Source organism: Euleptes europaea, chromosome 5 (genome assembly GCF_029931775.1).
Source record: "Euleptes europaea isolate rEulEur1 chromosome 5, rEulEur1.hap1, whole genome shotgun sequence".
In the NCBI taxonomy this organism is placed as follows: Eukaryota; Metazoa; Chordata; class Lepidosauria; order Squamata; family Sphaerodactylidae; genus Euleptes; species Euleptes europaea.
Genome location: NC_079316.1, coordinates 85,784,200 through 85,802,872, shown reverse-complemented (window position 1 = coordinate 85,802,872; position 18,673 = coordinate 85,784,200). Strand labels below are relative to the sequence as shown.

General features: G+C 42.5%; 1 protein-coding gene across 1 annotated transcript in view; it reads left to right on the top strand.

Annotated features, from left to right (window-relative positions):
• PCDH15 (protocadherin related 15) overlaps window positions 1-18,673 on the top strand; it is a 558,859-nt gene that overhangs the window by 461,473 nt on the left and 78,713 nt on the right. Inside the window, exon 27 of the mRNA XM_056849418.1 lies at window positions 14,159-14,286. Within this exon, the coding sequence (XP_056705396.1) occupies window positions 14,159-14,286 (128 nt within the window). The remainder of the gene's footprint in view (window positions 1-14,158; window positions 14,287-18,673) is intronic.

Here is an 18,673-nt window from a genome sequence, read left to right as displayed (position 1 = left end):
TTAAGCTTTTGAAAGATTCCTTAACACCAGAAAAGTGTAACTTGCGGTTAAATTCAGAATCTTTACTGCAATCATATAATAATATGTTCTATTTGAATACTTCATGAAAGAATATCTCCTGGCATGCCATCGGTGAGGCATGATAGTTTTTTGAACTTATCAATCATCATAATTAAATGTTCATGAAATTAAATGAATTACATGTCACATATTAACTGTCCACCTTAACTGAGTAAAATTTATGGTAATTTAATTAATTAAGATCTGTTTGCTTTATCCCAATTAACTAAACTCAATGAGCTAAGAAAACAGAATAAGGGGCTAGTGTTCTGATTTAATTGGATTAGATGGATTTAATCTATTGTTACTAAAGACAAGAGGGAGAGAACCCATGTTTACATTTCTTAGGATATTATTTTCTCCATCAAAGAAAAAAAAAACCTCCTTTTCCCCCGTTTCCTTCCAGCTATTTTATGTAGTTGTTATCTGAAGTAATTCACAAAGTCATATTTGTATTTTATGCTGCACTGAATGGTAATATTATGCTGCACTGAATGGTAATAGAATCTAGGGACTGTTGCATATTTATTATTGTAAAAAGGAATAGTTCCCAATATGGACCAACACTCCCTTCTAAAGACATTGTACCAACATAACAACAAAAGATATCTCTGCCCCAAAAGATATCTCTGCACCATCATAAGATGTCGCACAAGTTGAATATGCATAGAGCGGGAAGTTGAAAGGAATAATGAGGCATAGCATGTATCATAAGCAGTTGCTTGAATTAAACCATTCTTTCTATTTGTCTCTAAATCATTATAACCTTGAACCAAAACATTAGGAGTCACAGCAACCCGTCTTATGAGAACATCAAAACGCTTGGCTAGCCAGCCATCCAAGTAATAATGAATTGCTGGGCAATTAAAATAAATTTTGCAATGGAGACAACTTGAATGTTATGGATTTCATTTTAAGTTTTTGCTTCTGGGCATATCCTTGTAACGTTTCTCATTTCTATAGGCAGTGTGCCAGAAATGATCCCTAAGATTGATGCTAGTGAGTGCATTTTTTATTATAATTACCATTATCAGAAAATATTACTCATCATGCAGTTGCTACTTTTTTTGGGGGGGGGGGGGTAGGCATTGTTTCTGTTTCTTTGAGTATCCCTGAAATATCATAGTGGCTAACAAGCTATCATGCTTCAATGCCACAGGTGGTAGGTGTTTTTTGTTTGTTTGTTTGTTTTTAATGTTAAGGCAAGGGGGGTTAAGTTCTAAAACATACTTTTAATTATTTTACAGTATTATTTACTTAGCTAAAAACTAGGTGCGTCTTATGGAAAGGTGCGTCCTATGGAGCGAAAAATACGGTAGCTTGTCATGGGAGGATCCACAGTCTATTCTTAACATGTCTTATGAGAACCATCAAAAATGTATGACAGAAGTGGGTCCTCCTTATCATCTTATCAAATATAAGCAGCTTCTTCTATGATGGATGTGCCTACATTTTAAGCAGCTTCCAGACAAGATAGGAAGACAAATATTGGCACAGTTATGATTCATCTACAGGCAGTGATGGGAAAAATAATCTTAAAATCTATCACTCCTATGGAAGTTGTCCACAAACGTATTACCCTGCTGAACGGTTGAATTAGTGAATAAAAAGAATGAGGCAGAAAACACAAATCAAAATAATTACATTGAAGAAGAGGGTTCAAAAGTTCACTTTCAAATAATGGGGGAAATTGGCACTTTAAATCTGTTTTTGCTGTAGCAGTGCAGACAGTAATACTTCTGTCCCCCACACCTTGTCTTAATATGATGAGATGATCGAAGGGGAGAGTCATACATCAAACCTATAATAAGGTGTGCTCTAGACGATATAGATGTTAATTTGAGAAAAGCTCCCACTCGCTCATGAGCAGCAGTAGTCTTCTGATGGGCAAGGAAGAACTGCAGAGTGGTGTGGAAAAGTTTAAGAAGTCAAAGCATGGTTGAAATAAAAATGTAGAAGTTCTAATGTGAATAAAGAGGTAAAGGCGAAATGGGTGTGATGCCCCATTTCGGTGGAGTCTGACCTGGGGAACCAGGTTTGATTCCCCACTCCTCCACATGAGCGGCGGAGGCTAATCTGGTGAACTGGATTTGTTTCCCCACTCCTACACATGAAGCCAGCTGGGTGACTTTGGGCTAGTCACACTCTCTCAGCCCCACCCACCTCACAGGGTGTCTGTTGTGGGGAGGGGAAGAGAAGGCGATTGTAAGCCGGTTTGAGTCTCCCTTAAATGGCAGGAAAAGTCGGCATATAAAAACCTGCCACAGAACCTAGCACATTATTTGTTTTTAATTCTGGTGCCTTACCAAAAAAAAGTCCACAAGTTAGAAGCACAGTAAGAAAAAATAAACAAAACCACATTTCAAAAAACACCTATTTTCCTGAAAGGAAGACTAATTGTTGTGGTTGTGATTGTTTGGGTTTTTTTTTTTTTTGGTCTACTATGCGCTGCCAAAAGAGGGCCTGCTTAAATTTGCATACAAGTTACAGTTTACAGTAATTTAAAAAACTTTTTTCCATAACCTGGCGGGAGGAACTCCTTCCTTCTGATGAAAAACCAGAAGATTAGAACAAGATAACACACCCACACTGAAAACTGAGGAACCAAGCTGATTCAAATAGTTATTTGTAACTGTTGCCAACAGGAATTATAAAATCAAAAGAGTGACAGAAAGTCTACCAACTCTAAAAGGGAAGATGGATCCACTGTGTGTGTGTGTGTGTGTGCATGTGTGCGCCGTAACCCCATGGCGACCCCATATGGCCCCATACAGTTTTCAAGGCAAGAGATGTTTGGAGGTGGTTTGCCATTGCCTGCCTCCACGCGGGCTGAGAGAATTCTGAGAGAACTGTGACTGGCCCATAGTCACCCAGCAAGACTTCATGTGGAGGAGCAGAGAATCGAACCTGGTTCTCCAGACTAGAGTCCACCGCTCTTAACCACTACACCGCAATGGATGGATCCAGTAACAACTAACAAAAGGCATGGAAAAAGAGAAGCATAGTCCTCTGATGGCTAAAACTCAGCAAGCCTGGTGCCAGACGAACTGACCAGGGAAGAGAGTTGAGGTGCCATAGCAGATAAGGTTCTGTTCCTCATGCTGATCCTCCTCTCAGTGAGAAACACACATAGCAGAGTTTCATTGCAGATCTCAAGTGATATGCAGGCCTACACGGAGGAAGCCAGTCCTTTAAATAATTTATAGTGTAATCCTAAACAGAGGTATGGCGTTCTACTTCAGTGGACTTAGAAGACTCAACTCTACTTAGGATGTCACTGTTAGCGAGTCAGTTTTGTTTTTTTAAATCCTGATTTAATCTCTTTCCACTAATAGGGTCTCCCCTGTCTTTTGTTATTGTTGACTAATTCCAGTGGATTACAGTGTTCTCCTGCACTCTACTGCTAGGCTTGGTTTTGTTGCATATTTTCCCTATATTGAAGCCACAAGAATAAAGGTAGCTGTTTATTTTCCAACTCATTTCTCTTGACCCCTCAGGTATTACATTTGATGGTTGCTTAGTGTACAACTGCTGACAGTAGTTGTCACATTTTGTTATCTTATCTTGAATTATCACTCTGTTACATATGACACCCAACTTTAGCAGTCCCCGGCACTGCTTCAATGGAAGGAGCCTCCAGGCTATTCCAGTGTCAATCTAAAATGGTCATGGATACAAATAGATGGCTGAAAAATAAGTCCCCGAAGACAAAGGTGTTGCCATTTGGCAGATGATGTCTCGTGGAAGCTTCGTCTGAGGTTAACATTACTTTTGATTATCTTCTTTTTTTCTCTTGTCAGCCGTTGTCTAGAAGGTTGTTTATAGCTATAGGTTGTTCACAGGGAGGTTATATCTGAAATTCTGTTTTATCACCTCAGATAGCAATTGCCATGGCCAAGAGCACATCGACAAAAATGATAAGTATTTCTCAGGTAGATAAGCAGTTTGCAATTTTCATCCCTTTATGGTGAAATTAGACACCTTTCTTTATTGCCCTTTAGTTGCTTTGTGGTGTTATAATGTTTCAGTTTTGTTCATATTTATTTATTCACATATTTTAAACAGGCTTACTGGTAGTTCTCCTTAAATGAATAGGTGTATCAAAGAAGCTGTGTTGCTTCTTGAGATCAGATGCGGTGACTAGCATTTTTTCAACTAGAAAACTGCCGTTTAAAAACTCGAGAGCTATGTGTTTTCCCCACTAAGAAACTGCAGTACTCAGTTGCATTATTACAAGCAAGTTTTTAATCCCTGCCCTCTACCCATTAATTAGAGAGCCCTGTGGCCCAGAGTGTTAAGCTGCAGCACTGCAGTCAAAAGCTCTGCTCACAACCCGAGTTTGATCCCAACGGAAGTCGGTTTCAGGTAGCCGGCTCAAGGTTGACTCAGCCTTCCATCCTTCTGAGGTCGGTAAGATGAGTACCCAGCTTGCTGGGAGTAAAGTTTAGATGACTGGGGAAGGCAATGGCAAACCACCCGTTAAACATAGTCTGCCTAGTAAACATTGGGATGTGACGACACCCTATGGGTCAGTAATGACCCGATGCTTGAACAGGGGACTACCTTTACCCTTTTACCCTTTAATTATCCAGCAAAATGCCCCACTTTTCTATCCTTCTCTAGGCATGCATACAGAGCAGTGGGTCTTTCCTCTCATAGCACCATGGAGCCACCAGGCAGTTGGAATAGGCTGCAGAGAGAGGGAGGGCCGAAGGAAGAAAGGTGTTTCTTTCCTTCCTTCCTTTGGCCCCTCTAGCCACTGCTTTTCACAGACACAGAAAAAACTAGCAGCTGGATAAAAAATGGGTACACAAATATGAACCTGGGTTTTTGTACTTGGGCTGCTTTCTGGTTTAGGAGTCTACTCTTATCACAGCAGGCACTCTAGCCAGATAATTCTGCTGAGGAGAGGGAGATTCCCTCCCTCCCTTGAAATATATGTGTACATTGAAGTCAGTGGGATTAAAAGAGTGTAACTCTGTTTAGGATTGTACTGCTAATTCCTTAACCATGGTATACTTCCTGTCCCTAGTGTACTTCCCCTCCATAGCCTCCTGCACAAATTCTGTCTGCCTTTCCTCTATCTATACCAATCTTAGTCATGGTTGACAGTATCCAAGGTTTCTAGTTGAAGTGAGATTTAAAGCCATGGTTTAAAGCTGGTTTTAGCACTGTTTAAGAGGGAAGCTGCTTAGTGCGGATGTACCCCTTTTCTTTTTTTAAAGGAAAATAGTGAAGGGAGAAGAAACTGGCATGCTCTAACAGTTTTTATTATCCTGGAAAGGGAAATTAGGGTCATGGAATGGGAAACATGAGGAACACATCCCCCATGCCAACCCCCTAACCTCCAGTCCAGGATGAAACAGATGTTGAAGGCTCTGACTGCTTCAGATCTTAATAGAGTCCTAGAAGAAATGTTCTTCCTGTGATCTTAGGTGCACCTGCACCAACAACTTTAAAGCTGCAAAGCAGTTTATAATATCCTGGGATTGGGGACTATTAATTAGGGTTGTAAGCATATCAGTTTCTACCATATCCCCAAACTCTCCCATATAGCATGGAGAAGAAGAGGTAAATACAATCCTGCAGTGTAATATTCAGGGTAGGTTAGTAGTAATTTCCTCTTCACCACATCTTGAACCTCAGCCTTTAGTGCAATTGTATTACAACTAAGGATGAAATGAACAGGGAGTGAGTCCTCTAGCTCCAGAATTTAGCAGTGTTGACCATTTTGCTATGGAGGGAATTTCCCAATTGTTTATTTCCCCCACACACACTTCCTATGATTCATCACTGGCCACCAATTTACATTCATCTAATTCATGCATATGTCATAAGTCCTGTGTACTTGCTACTTTTGTTCTGAAAGATGAGCCATCCAGAAAATCTGGATACTGATTTAAAATTGCAAGTTTTCATCATATTAATTGATCAGTTAATCCACAAAGGGTTTTTTTGCTGTTCTTTTTGCTTCTTGTATATCACTGTAGCCCTGACCTGGATGGCCCAGGCTAGCCTGATCTCATCAGATCTCAGAAGCTAAGCAGGGTCAGCCCTGGTTAGTATTTGGATGGGAGACCACCAAGGAATGCCAGGGTTGCTGTGCAGAGGAATGCACTGGCAAACCACCTCTGTTAGTCTCTTGCCCTGAAAACCCCCCCAAAAGGGGTCGCCATAAGTCGGCTGTGACTTGACAGCACTTTACACACACACACATATCACTGAGCCAAATTCAGGTGGCAGGTGCTTGTAGGGTGAGACAGTGAAACATTTACAGTGCCACCCCACATAAATGTACACCATTGAAGTCAGCGGGTTTAGGGTGGCACTGGTACTGCAGTAACTTCACATCATGTCTCCCCTTTAATTAAACATTACTGGGAGATGCAGGGAGGAGATTCTGGCCCATAGTTTGGCCTACTACATCATCAGTAGAAAACAAGTTATTAACGATGCCTTGTCTTACAAGTTATAGCTTTCCTTTATTAAATTGTAATTATCTTATGCATCCTTCAATATGTCAGAAAGGAACTTGCAGTGAAGTTTGGTGGTCTAATAGATTAAGCACAATTCATTGGCTAAAAAGCAAGTGATTAATCAGCTAAAAATTTTGTAATCCACTTACAGCCTTAATTAAGATTGTCATTAAAGAGTCGTAATCATAGCAGGTCAAGCAAGGTTTTTAACAGCAAAAATTTAGCTAAGTGGGAGAGGGGTTTATTTCACCCGCCACTGTATAAAGTCATCCTGGCAGATCATTAAGGACAGAGCTAAATAAATTATTACTGATGCCCGTCCAATTATCCTGCTTGCCCATAGTTTGATTAAAGTGCCCTTTGTAATGGAGACAACCGTCTGCTCTTAAGTCAGTTTGGAATAGAACAGCTGCTCTTCTGTTTCTGTTGCAAATCCCACGGTGGGAGGGTCAAGTGTCCCAAAGGTACTTGAGAGTGTCCTACGAATGTCAATGCAACTCAGTAAACATTTCTGCAGCACTTCAGGTCAAGTACAGATTCTTGTGCTACCAAGAAGATGTTAATGACTCAGACAAAAATGTTTGTTTCATGCCTGGTTGTATTCTCATGTGCATAAGCAGGGCAAATTGGAGTTTATTGAGAACATGCTTGCCTCAGAGGGCCAAAAAAAAAATGGTATAGAAATGTCAAAAGACATTACATAGCTAAATACTCTGTTTTTCCACAGATGACACGGGAGATATGGTGAAACTCTAACACTCCCCAAAAGGTTAAACTTAATAAGTTACTCTTAATAAGTTACTCTTAATAAGTAATTTGTATTTTGATATATCTACAATTGGTTCTTGTGAAACCAAGTGACAGCAGGAGCTAGGGCTGTTGATTTGGTTCGTCCCGAACCGAAAAACAGCTGAATTTCCCCCGATTCGGCTGTTTTTCGGTTCTGGATGAACTGAACTCAAAAAAGGCGGGAAACGGGGGAGCCAAATTCGCCGACTTTGGGGGTTCGGCAAATAAATTCGGCAGATTCGGGGTTCCCCCCCACGCCTTCACGGGGCTTCCATGAAGGCGTGCGGGGGGCCCTTTAAATAGATTTGTGCCTCCCAGCCGGGAGGCACAAATCTATTCCAAGCCCCCCCACGCGCCTTCAGGGGACTCCCCTGAAGGCACGCAGGGGGCCCTTTAAATAGATCTATTCCAAGCCCCCCCGCGCCTTCAGGGGACTCCTCTAAATAGATCTGTGCCTCCCAGCCGGGAGGGGGACTCCCCTGAAGGCACGCGGGGGGCGTGGAATATTAAATTTATTTTAATAAAAATATTTTAAAAATAAAAGTTATAATTTTTTAATATTAGGAATATTTCGTATTAAATGTGTATCATACATTATTTACAGAGGCAAATATGCCCTATAACATACAACTGAAGAAGCTATTTTCAAGCGAAACGGTCACCAATCTAGAGGTGTCGTCTTGTTGTTTGCTGTGGAAGAACATCGTTCTCATCTTTTGAAAAATTACTGTTGATTGCTGTGGAAAACATTGTTCTCATCCTTTGAAAGTTATTGGTGAAATAACCTGTATAATTATATTGTAGGTGATGTAACCTGTAAAATTTGGTTTATGTTGATCAGCCTTCACGATCTTATCTGTTTTTGTTAATGGAATTGTCAGGAATATATTATTCTTGGACACCTTTGTAAAAATATTTTTATTTCATATATATTTTTCACAGTAAATTGAGATATTGAAGGAGCCATAGTGCTGTTCTTACTACCTGGAGGTTGGCAACCCTAACCCACTGCCATCTCTTCCTCTTATCGCTTTCCTCACCACCCGTGTTCTGTTTCTCCTGATGATACCTATGGCTGCCTATAAAAATATTTGTGAGGTTGCTAAGCAACCCTCAAAATGGCAGCAGAGACCCCCCCACAAATCCTGTTCAGTTTTTCCCCCATTCATTTTCTGCTAGTCTGAGGGTTGGTTCCACCAGGTTTGTTGAAAAGGGCCCTGTGCTTGTATGTGGCACCATTTTGCAGATTTTTAAACCTCAAAATGGAGGCCTATTCAGAATTTGATATATTGAATAAGTATCCCAAACTGATTAAAGCATTAAAGGGTAAAATTGATACTTTTACATCCTATCAGAATACATGGCATAATTTGTTCTTTGCTCAAGACATCACTGTTCTGGAAGCACCACACCTTTTTAACTGTTGTATTTTGCAATGGGAAAGGAAATGAATGCATTTCAGTAAATTGAGGTTTGGTGCAGTGCTGGAAAGTCCCTGACTGAAATCCTATCTCAGATGTGAAGATCTAGCCTTAGGCAAACTACTGTATTAGCTCTCAGTCTCTGCTTCACTGCAACCATGGGATGATAATCCTGCCCTATATTGTATACAGGGCTGTTTTAGCAAATACTGAGATTAGATTAATTAAAAATGCTTTGAATCTTACATAAATATTAAATATTTATTATTGCACACAGAAAAAGGTATATATGAATATATATAAAAGAACCCCATATGTATATGTAAAAGTACCCTAACAGAGTTTTTATATTGAAAAGCAAAAAGCTTTCATTTTGAGAATCACGACACATGTGAAATAACAGCTCTCACAAGCTTCATTCATGCTCATGTGGGAAAGGGAACTCCCCCACCCGCCTCAGCATTCTTGGATTCTCTGCCAGCCAAGCTCCCCCACTTTTCTGTGCTCCCCCTTCCTTCTCTCTGGAGCTGCCACCACTAACCTTCAAACAGTGTCTCCTGCTAAAGTGGCTAGAGCTTTAGCACGCTTTACTGCTTCATCATTAAAAGCCTCAGCTCTGGGTTTGCACTATGCCCCCCCACACACACCTTTCCAACCATCAGAGGTCACCTTGCTCTCCCCCTGCGTTTCCCCGTGTTTTGCCCGCGTTTTCAGGGACCTGTTTTGTCTCCAATTTGAAAATGCGGGGAAACGCAGGGGGAGAGTGAGGTGACCTCTGACAGTCGAAAACGGCATGCATGATCAACACAAAGGCACGAAGTCTTTGGAGGGGTGACAGCGAGTGAAACAGCCATGCATAAAAGATCTTTATATGTTCATGTTAGGATTGGCTGATACAGGTTTTTAGCATCTCTTATCCCAGATTGGAGGGCACAACCGAACATGTTAGTTTAATGTGTTGTCTTTTGTTCTAATCAGCTACCCACTAGACTTTTGTTAAAAGGAAAGGGTTAAATAATAAGTGACTCACAGATGCTGAGTTCTCAGTGTGCCAGAACCAATTAAATATCTACCACATATAAAAATGAAGTGATGAGCTGAAATGAAGGTGTTAATGAAATTAAATGTCAGTGAAGTTTAAACTGGAAGAGAGATTAATGTATGTATTTTAATAACTGTGAGGAATAAAGGTTGTAAGGGTTTTAATGTCAGAAATTAAAAGACACAGAAATAACAGAACTTTTCATCTCTGTGGAGGGGATTACTTGACATTTAAAAGAATGTTTTGGACTGCGTCTCATCAGTACAGCTGCCACGCAGCATCTCGACATGATCCCCTTTTTATGAGTACCAGCTTGTCACGGAGATCAGCCCCCATTGTTTGGGTTTTTCCCACACCACTGCTAAGCATGGCTGGTGGTATCTTCTATTAGAACAGAGATAACTGAACTACACAATGGAGATCAATTTATTTGGTCAGCCATTCTGTAGAAATTGGCTTGTGGCATGGAGACAACTCTGCTTAGTGCTATACTGAGTGAAGTAAACTTTGATTTAGTTGAAAATTCTCTTGTTACCCTGAGTTGGCCTTTCAGGATATGACCTGCAACTAAGTACTGAAAGCAAAGTTGAGGTCCACAGAGTAAAATCTTTATTTACTTTCTCCTGAAGCACAGAGAACCCAGTAGAAGCAGAGACTATGTGCAAATTTCACCCAAAGCCAACTACCACCTGATTCTTATTGTAAAATATAAACATTTATTTAATGTCAGAAGTGGTTTCAATGAGACTGACCTATTTCTATAAAATGCCACTCAGAAATATAATGTTCAAGCTGATCATTTTGGGTATTCCTAGTACAGTGTGTGTGTGTGTGTGTGTGAAGTTCCGTCAAGTCGCAGCCGACTTATGGCGACCCCTTATGGCAGGGGTGGGGAACGTCAGGCCCGGGGGCCGTTTCAGGCCCACGGAATTATTTGGTCTCGCCCTTCGTGGGTCCTGGCAGATCTCTAGCTCAGAAGGATCTAAGACTGGTGATCCGCCCCCTACCGCAGACAAGAATAGCCTCTATTCAAGGCAGATGTGAGTTTGTTTTGCTGAGAAAAGGAACATTTTCCCCCTTGCAGAAGAGTCGTTAGCTATGGAGCTGCTAGGACCGCATGGCAACTGGAATGCTGTGGGGGTTGCCTCAGCTTCCCACTTGTTTTCTGAGATTGGGATTGCAAATCCATGTTAGTTTGTGTTTGCAAAAACCAAAACCAGAAACATTATTGCAAGAATCCTTAAGTTTTATTTTAGATACCTTATGCAAATTATCACTATTCCGCAAACATTGAACTTGAATTAATCTTTCTCCTGCAGCAGTTTGCCAATATTAGCAATTTATGAGCTTTGCAAGTCCAGGACACTTACATAAACTTTAATTGCACTAAATATTCATTCACTCAAGAGTAAAAGGAAGTAATGAAATGACAAGGAATATGTTACTGCATGCAGCAGTTCCCAAGTAAGGTGCTGAAGGTAAAGCTTAAAGCTATTATGTATTATTACCATGTGTGGCCAGGGAGTACGTGTGCTCCAGTCATGTATCCATGTGTATGGAGCCTGTGGCAGTATGGCCCTGCTGACCTGTGAGTGCCACTCTGTTTGGTCATCTGAGGCATCTAGAGGCCCAGCGATTGTCCTGAGTCCCCACACAGCAATGTGGTGCTCTCCCAGAGGTTTCCCTCTTTTGCCTCTTCTTCGGTACACTGCCACCAACTAGCCATTCTAGAATTTAACTACCAAGAGGGCCAGTGCTCCCAACTTTCCTTCCCACATTGCCATTCCAAAGCTCTTCCTAGTGCATGCATCTTCTGCTACCCAGATACAGTTTTAATTATATGTGCTCCCCTTTGTCACCAGATGGTTTATCTATACCAACAAATGAACCAGCATGTTTTACTCAGATGTGTATTTTAGACATGTAAATTGGTACCTTACCTGTTTTACCTGTGCTGGCCATTGACCGTAATAAAGAATTGTCTATTGTCTTCTGCTACCCAGTGGCTGATTGCCATGGGGACACCTTACCACATTTGGGCATTCCCAGGGAAATAATTCCACTTTATACATGCCCTAGCTGATCTGATTCTAAGGCAGGCTTTTAAACTTAGAGTTATACTTTCCTAAAAGCTGTCTTTCCTAAAAGCCTCCCCTTACCTTGGAATCATTGTCCAAGCAGCTAGATCTTTGTCTGCTCCATGTAGCAATGGCAGCCATCAAAATGGACCTCAGGTGTGAGAGCTCCTTCAGGTGTATTCAGCCAGAACAGATCCACCAAAAATGGACCCTCTCCTTCCATGATAAAGGATTCTTGCCCTCTATTTCCCTTCCCTCTTGTGGGTCAAAGAATCTCTTCTTGAAACTTCGAGGAAGAATCAGTCTTGTCCCTCTCACTGCCAACTGTCTGTATCCTGTCAGTTTCCAACTAAAGTGTGAGCTGACCGTTTCATGGCCATTAGCATTTCCCTAGTGTTGATGGTTGGTACTTGGGTGATACTTGGAAGCAACTGACATCCCCTTCCTGCCTGGCTTCTGCCAGGAGAGAGAATTTTTTTTTTAATTGAATGTGGGGATTTTGGCAATCCCAAATCCCAAAATAAAATGCATTTCTCCACAGAGCCCTCTTTCCAGTTCTGCCCCAAATCACACTTGGATAGCCTGAACATAAAGAAGAAAACAAGGAGCTGCAGTAGGGTTGCCAACCACCAGGTAGTAGCTGGAGATCTCCTGCTATTACAACTGATCTCCAGCCGTTAGAGATCAGTTCACCTGGAGAAAATGGCCGCTTTGGCAATTGGACTCTATGGCATTGAAGTCCCTCCCCTTCCCAAACCCCACCCTCTTCAGGCTCCACCCCAAAAACCTCCCGCCGGTTGCAAAGAGGGACCTGGCAACCGTAAGCTGCAGGCTTAGGTTTTACACCCAGCTGGGCCCCCATTCTGGTGCTTGCCACCAAAATCCAAGGCAGAGAGACCCAGGCAGAAATCCAAGAGGTTTGAGGTGTGTAATTTGTGCCTGGAACAGGACTTTCCCTCTCACAAAACTGGGGGGGGGCAGTCTTGGGCAGGCAAAGATTTCTTTGTTGGGGAAGAATATGTTAGAGCAATGCAATTTAAAGTATATGGCAAGAGAGAGCAGGCAGAGCATGCGTCTCTCACAAGACAAACACAATTTCAGGATGGCTTCTCATTACCAGGATAGAGGCTTGGTTAATCATCATCATCCCAACTTTATTACGGTCATTGTCCAGTATTACCGGGGGGCGGGGGGGAGAGAGGAAAACAGCATTTCAATCCAATGACAACGTAATTCGAGTCTTAAAACTTTTTAAAATGCAACCTTCAACCTTTTAAGACTGTTTAACCTACAATGGTTTTATTTTCATTCTCCCTCCCCCCCAATCCTGCTTATCAAAAAGCAGAATCTGGCTACTTGGCATGATATCTGACATTTTTTGTTCAATAACAGAAAATCCAGTTTATTTCACCGGTTTCAGCAGAAATCCTATCTAACAGAGGCTTTAAAAATTTTAATCTTTGTAATCTGGGGATCAGATGTAATTCCAGGATAACTCCAGCCCACACCTGGAGGTTGGTAACCTTAATTTCAAGCCTGGTATCTCATAACAGATGGTTCCAAAGTTCCTAATACTAGAAGAAGCCTATGAAAACAGGTCTATGTAGACAATTAGTATCCCTCATATGTTGCAATTACTTTCTCAGCATCTATTCTCACCAACTTCTTTGTTCTGTGTCCTGCAAAGCAAATTGTACAGATGATCCTTAACCTCTCCACAGCAGCTATACGTCTACCATGTCTTTATTACCCTTGTCCACTTTAATGAAGAACTTTTTCTTGTGTGTTTAATAACCCAGTTTTATGAAACTTCACACAGCTGCTAAAGCAGCACTCAGAATGAATCGGTCTCTGCTGTACCAATGCATTTCCAGTATTACAACATGAGCTGGGTCAGTAAAAAAGCACTGACCCCAGAATTATCACTGTGATCATAGACAGATACAAGGCACTGATACTACACAAAGCTGTTAAGTGGCTAAGAAAATAACAGGAGGAGGAGGAGGGGTGGAGAAGATGTAGCAACAGGAACACCTAACATTAAAAAATGCCATTTTATCGATACGTCAGCCTCCAACAAGCCAGCTGTATCAGATGAACCCTACCCCCCACCCAATTGAATATAATGGAATTGTGAATAGCAAGCGATACAACAGGACAAATCTTACAGTGGTGACATCAGCAACATGGTCCTAATTTTAATTTTGTAAACCAATTTCCTTCCATCTATATGCCCGTGGTCAAAAGCATATGGTGTACCAAAATCTTACTAAATTATTGTTTTTATTTTAGGTAATACTGCCAAGGTGATCATTGAAGTACAGGATGAAAATGACCATGCTCCTGTCTTCACAAAAAAGCTCTACATAGGAGGCGTGTCCGAAGATAATAGAATGTTTGCTCCTGTGATGAAAGTGAAGGTGGGAATTATGTTACTCAAGTACATCACTGATCTACAGAAGCACTTTATAGTCACTAGATTACACTGTGAGGTCTCTTAAAGTACAGTGATCAAATTACCGCACCACTTCTCTCTAGCACTTTATCTGTGTAAACAATCTAATTTATCTGGATGCAGAAGGACCTACTTTGTACGCATAGATATTTGGCCTCTCCCGGAGAGGCAGTTCTGCTTTCAAAGAAACCGCTGTCAGAGAGACTTAAAAATGCTTTTTGCAGAGTCATTTATAACTCATTACTGATGTCGATAGTAAAAGGTATTTTAAGGGCAGACTTTGCAGGTCAGTCCTAATGTAGCCATTGGACATGTATAGTATCCAGAAGCCAGGGCCTTGTCATAGAGTTATGATATTATAACAGCATCAGTTATCCACACTGCTACATTAGGTTTTGTTCTCCTACAGTGCCATGTCAAAGCACTTGTTGCCTGCTTTTTGGCAGGTGGGGACAATGGGTAGAGAGGGGGAAGAAAAATTCAGACCAAAGAGGGAGCCTTGAATGTACCATGCTGTAGGCTATTTGAGATGAGAGGTCGGAGACAGGTGTCCTGCAGTGCCATACAGGTAAATGGTGAAAGGGTTCTTGGAAGATGAAGCAAAGCCAGGCACATTGCTGCAGCTGCAACAGCAGGGTTAGACTATTAGTGGCCTTTGAGAACTGTTTGTATCTTAAATCTCCTTTAAATCTTCCACAGTAGTACATTAACAGCCCATTCCTGAGCTGGCGGCGTGCGGGGATGGTGGGGAAGAGGTGCAGCCATGCCTCCTCCTACGCCGTTTTGCGCATGCCACAAAAACGAAAAAAGCCTTGAAAAGGCTTCTTTTGTTTTCAATGGGGCTAAAAGACCCACTGAAAACAGCAAGGCTGCGCCTGCTAAAAAGCAGGCGCAGCACTGCCATTCCCGACGCCAGCATAATAAGCCGAATCCTTCCCCCACCCCGCCCCTGGAACTCCCCCCTGCTCTGGGGTGGCCATTCTACACCATGGCCTGCGCCACGGAGAGGCTGCACTGGCGGAGGGGCGAGGCGTGGCTCTGCGGCACTCGGGCACCAGTGGAACTCCTCTCGATGGCAGCGCAAGTGCGTCTTAATCCGTGTTTAAACACACTTACGCTGGGGGCGAGGTCACACCGCCTACTAAGGAGATTCGGCGAAAATCTCAGGAATGCACTATAAATTTAGTTACTTGATATTCATCACGTTGTTCTTTTCTTTAAATTATATAACCTGGTGTTGCAAAGGAAAAGCATTTAAGTAAAAACAATTGTACAAACAAATATATTTAAAAGAAGTGTATTCAAATAAAAATGATGTTAAAAGGTTTCCACAAAACCACACTGCCTGGTACTGCACAGAATCCACTACACTTGAGTCTGTACTTCATCACTTCCTTCTTCGTTTCATTCAGTTAAAATGCTGACCAACTTAATGAAAAGTGGTCATGGAGTTTGACCTGCAACAAATTGTTTCTTGTTTTATATTTTAAAATCCAGAAAGTTAATAGAGAACAATAAAAGTTTATTAAAGGTACCCATTATTTTTTCTCAGGGTAAGTCCATCATATTAGCTCATAGATATTGCAGTTAGGTTAAGATCAGATGTGCGAAATAAACCAGTTCTCATAATTTATATTTTCTTATTGTACCTTCAGTAGTAGCATGAGGACTAATGCTTAGTGGGAGGGAAGAACTGCAAAGATATCAGGTGAACAAACCTTAAATATGGCTAAAAATAATTATAGATTAAAAAGCAGGTCTTTTTTATTTTATTTTTTTTATTTTTTTACTAAACTAAAAAATTAGGAATATACAAGGTATGTACAATTCCAGAGTGGTAGCCTGGCTATTCCATTGTAGGGAAAAATAAACAGGAGTCTACTGGCTGGCAAGTTTTTTCCTAGCATAATCTTATGTGGACTAGAGTCCACTTCTTCAGATCCAAACCTGCCCTGAATCTCTGTGTTCTCACGTGTGTATTGCATGTCTTCCTGCATTTAAGAAATGTGTTTCTCTTCAGTCCCACCACCTGAAAATATAAAACCCAGCCTATCACATAAGTACTGCCTTGGGGGACCTTGGAAATGCTGCCTCTGAGCAAATACGAAGGGCAGAATTTCCAATTACTTTAGCTTCCCCTCCCCCATGTATGCATGTCTTTAGCGTGTAAGAGCAGTCTTCAACGTGTGAGTAGGATCTGAGTCACTGTCTGCTTTCTTAAGCAGGAAAGAAGCTTTATTACTAAATATTAAACCAGAGCACATACATGAAAAAAAAGCGGTCAGGCCTAGCACATGCGGTTCTAAGGAAAGAAAAATGAACACAAGTCTAGCTAAGTAGGGTTACCAACCTCCAGGTAATAGCTGGAGATCTCCTGCTATTACAACGTATCCCCAGCCAATAGAGTTCATTTCCCATGGAGAAAATGGCCGCTTTGGCATTTGGATCTTATGGCATTGAAGTCCCTCCCCAAACCCCACCCTCCTCAGGCTCCACCCCAAAAACTTCTTGCCCATGGTGAAGAGGGACCTGGCAACCCTATAGCTAAGTGACAATACAAGGCACATCCCCAAACTCTCAACTGCCCCTTTACAGAGGAGTACGAGTCCCAGCACAGATCACAGCATTCGGGCAAAGTATTTGAACCCAGAACAAAGGAAGATTCCTCCTTTTAAACCTTTTGTCTGCTTAGGTAAAAACCTCCTTCCCAATCCAGAGTTAGGAGTCCTGCCCCTTGTGGGAGATACCCCAAGATGCCCTATCAGGTCATTTGTCACGTAGCCCTCATCTCAGGTTTTTTATGTCCGGCATTCATCTCCTCCATTTGGCATTTAATCCAAATGGGCTGTCTCCAGAGAAACTCAATTCCTGTCAACTGACTCTTCCTAGCGCATTTTGTTACACTTTCTCATGGTTTCAGGGTGCATACCGTATATACCCATGTATAAGCCGACCCGCGTATAAGCCGAGGTGCCTAATTTCTCCCCAAAAATGGGGAAAAATTAGGCACCCGAGTATAAGCCGAGGGTCGGCTTATAACCCCTCCCCCCCCCGCAGGCTTATCTGGGCTCCCGGCGCAGGAGCAAGCGGCGCGGTCCTGGCGGCGGCGGTGGCACGACCGGGCGAGGGCCGGGGCAGCCTCCCTGGAGCTGCAGAAGGCCGCCCCAGGCCGCTCTCAGCCGGCAGAAGCGGCAGCGCGGCCGGGCGAGGGCCGGGGCCACCGCCCCAGGCCGCTCTCGGCCGGCAGAAGCGGCGGCGCGGCCGGGCGAGGGCCGGAGCCGCCGCCCCAGGCCGCCCCAGGCCGCTCTCGGCCGGCAGAAGCGGCGGCCGGGCGAGGGCCGGAGCCGCCGCCCCAGGCCGCCCCAGGCTGCTCTTGGCCGGCAGAAGCGGCGGCCGGGCGAGGGCCAGGGCAGCCTCCCTGCAGCTACAGGAGGCTGCCCCAGGCCGCTCTTGGAAGCAGGAAGCGGCGTGGGCCCGGTGGCGGCAGTAAGTTCCCCCCTCCCTCCTCCCTCCTCCCTCCCCCTCCCCCCTCCCCTCCCCTACCGTATTGACCCACATATAAGCCGAGTTCGGCTTTTTCAGCCCTTTTTTGGGGCTGAAAAACTCGGCTTATACGCGAGTATATACGGTAATCACAACACATATGAGACATTTGTTGTTGAGGTTAAAAAAAGTGCCCTCAACTATTTTCTCCCAGTTTTTTTTAATCATGGGGGAGTCCTGGGGTTTTTCAAGGGTTTGTAAAAATACCTGCCATTTGACCCTGGCCTCAATGTGCAGATTTTTAAAAAATACAGTAAATAAATAAATATAGTAAATAATCAAAAAATACAGATTGATTTTTGTTCAGCCCAGAAGCACTCATGATGGAGCAACCCAAAAGGAATGCATATTGGATAGCTCAAACTGGCCAACTATGAACTGGCACTTGATGGATTTATAGCCAGCACCTTTTAAAAGAGCACAGAAACAACAACAAGAAACCGTTAATTAGACTTATATTTTAGGTTCTGCTGAAAGCCATCTGAATCCTGGATTATTGTAGGTAAAAGAAGGCTGATTTACATGATGTATCTGTTCTGGGACTCATCTTCGCAAAGTTGAGGATTTATTCCTTAGGCTTTGAGGAAAGCTCATTTCATTACTGAAATGAATGCTATATTTTTTGCCTTCATTAAAATAAATGGGCAAAAAGAAAGAACAGATCAACTAAAGATACAAATTGCATAAAGCCATTTTCATTCTGCAGCCATCTCTATTTTTCCTTTGCTACCAGGTGACACTGAATGGCAGAACATGACAAACATGAGTGACTGTGAATAGAACACCATGTAATATTTCTGTGGCCAGAC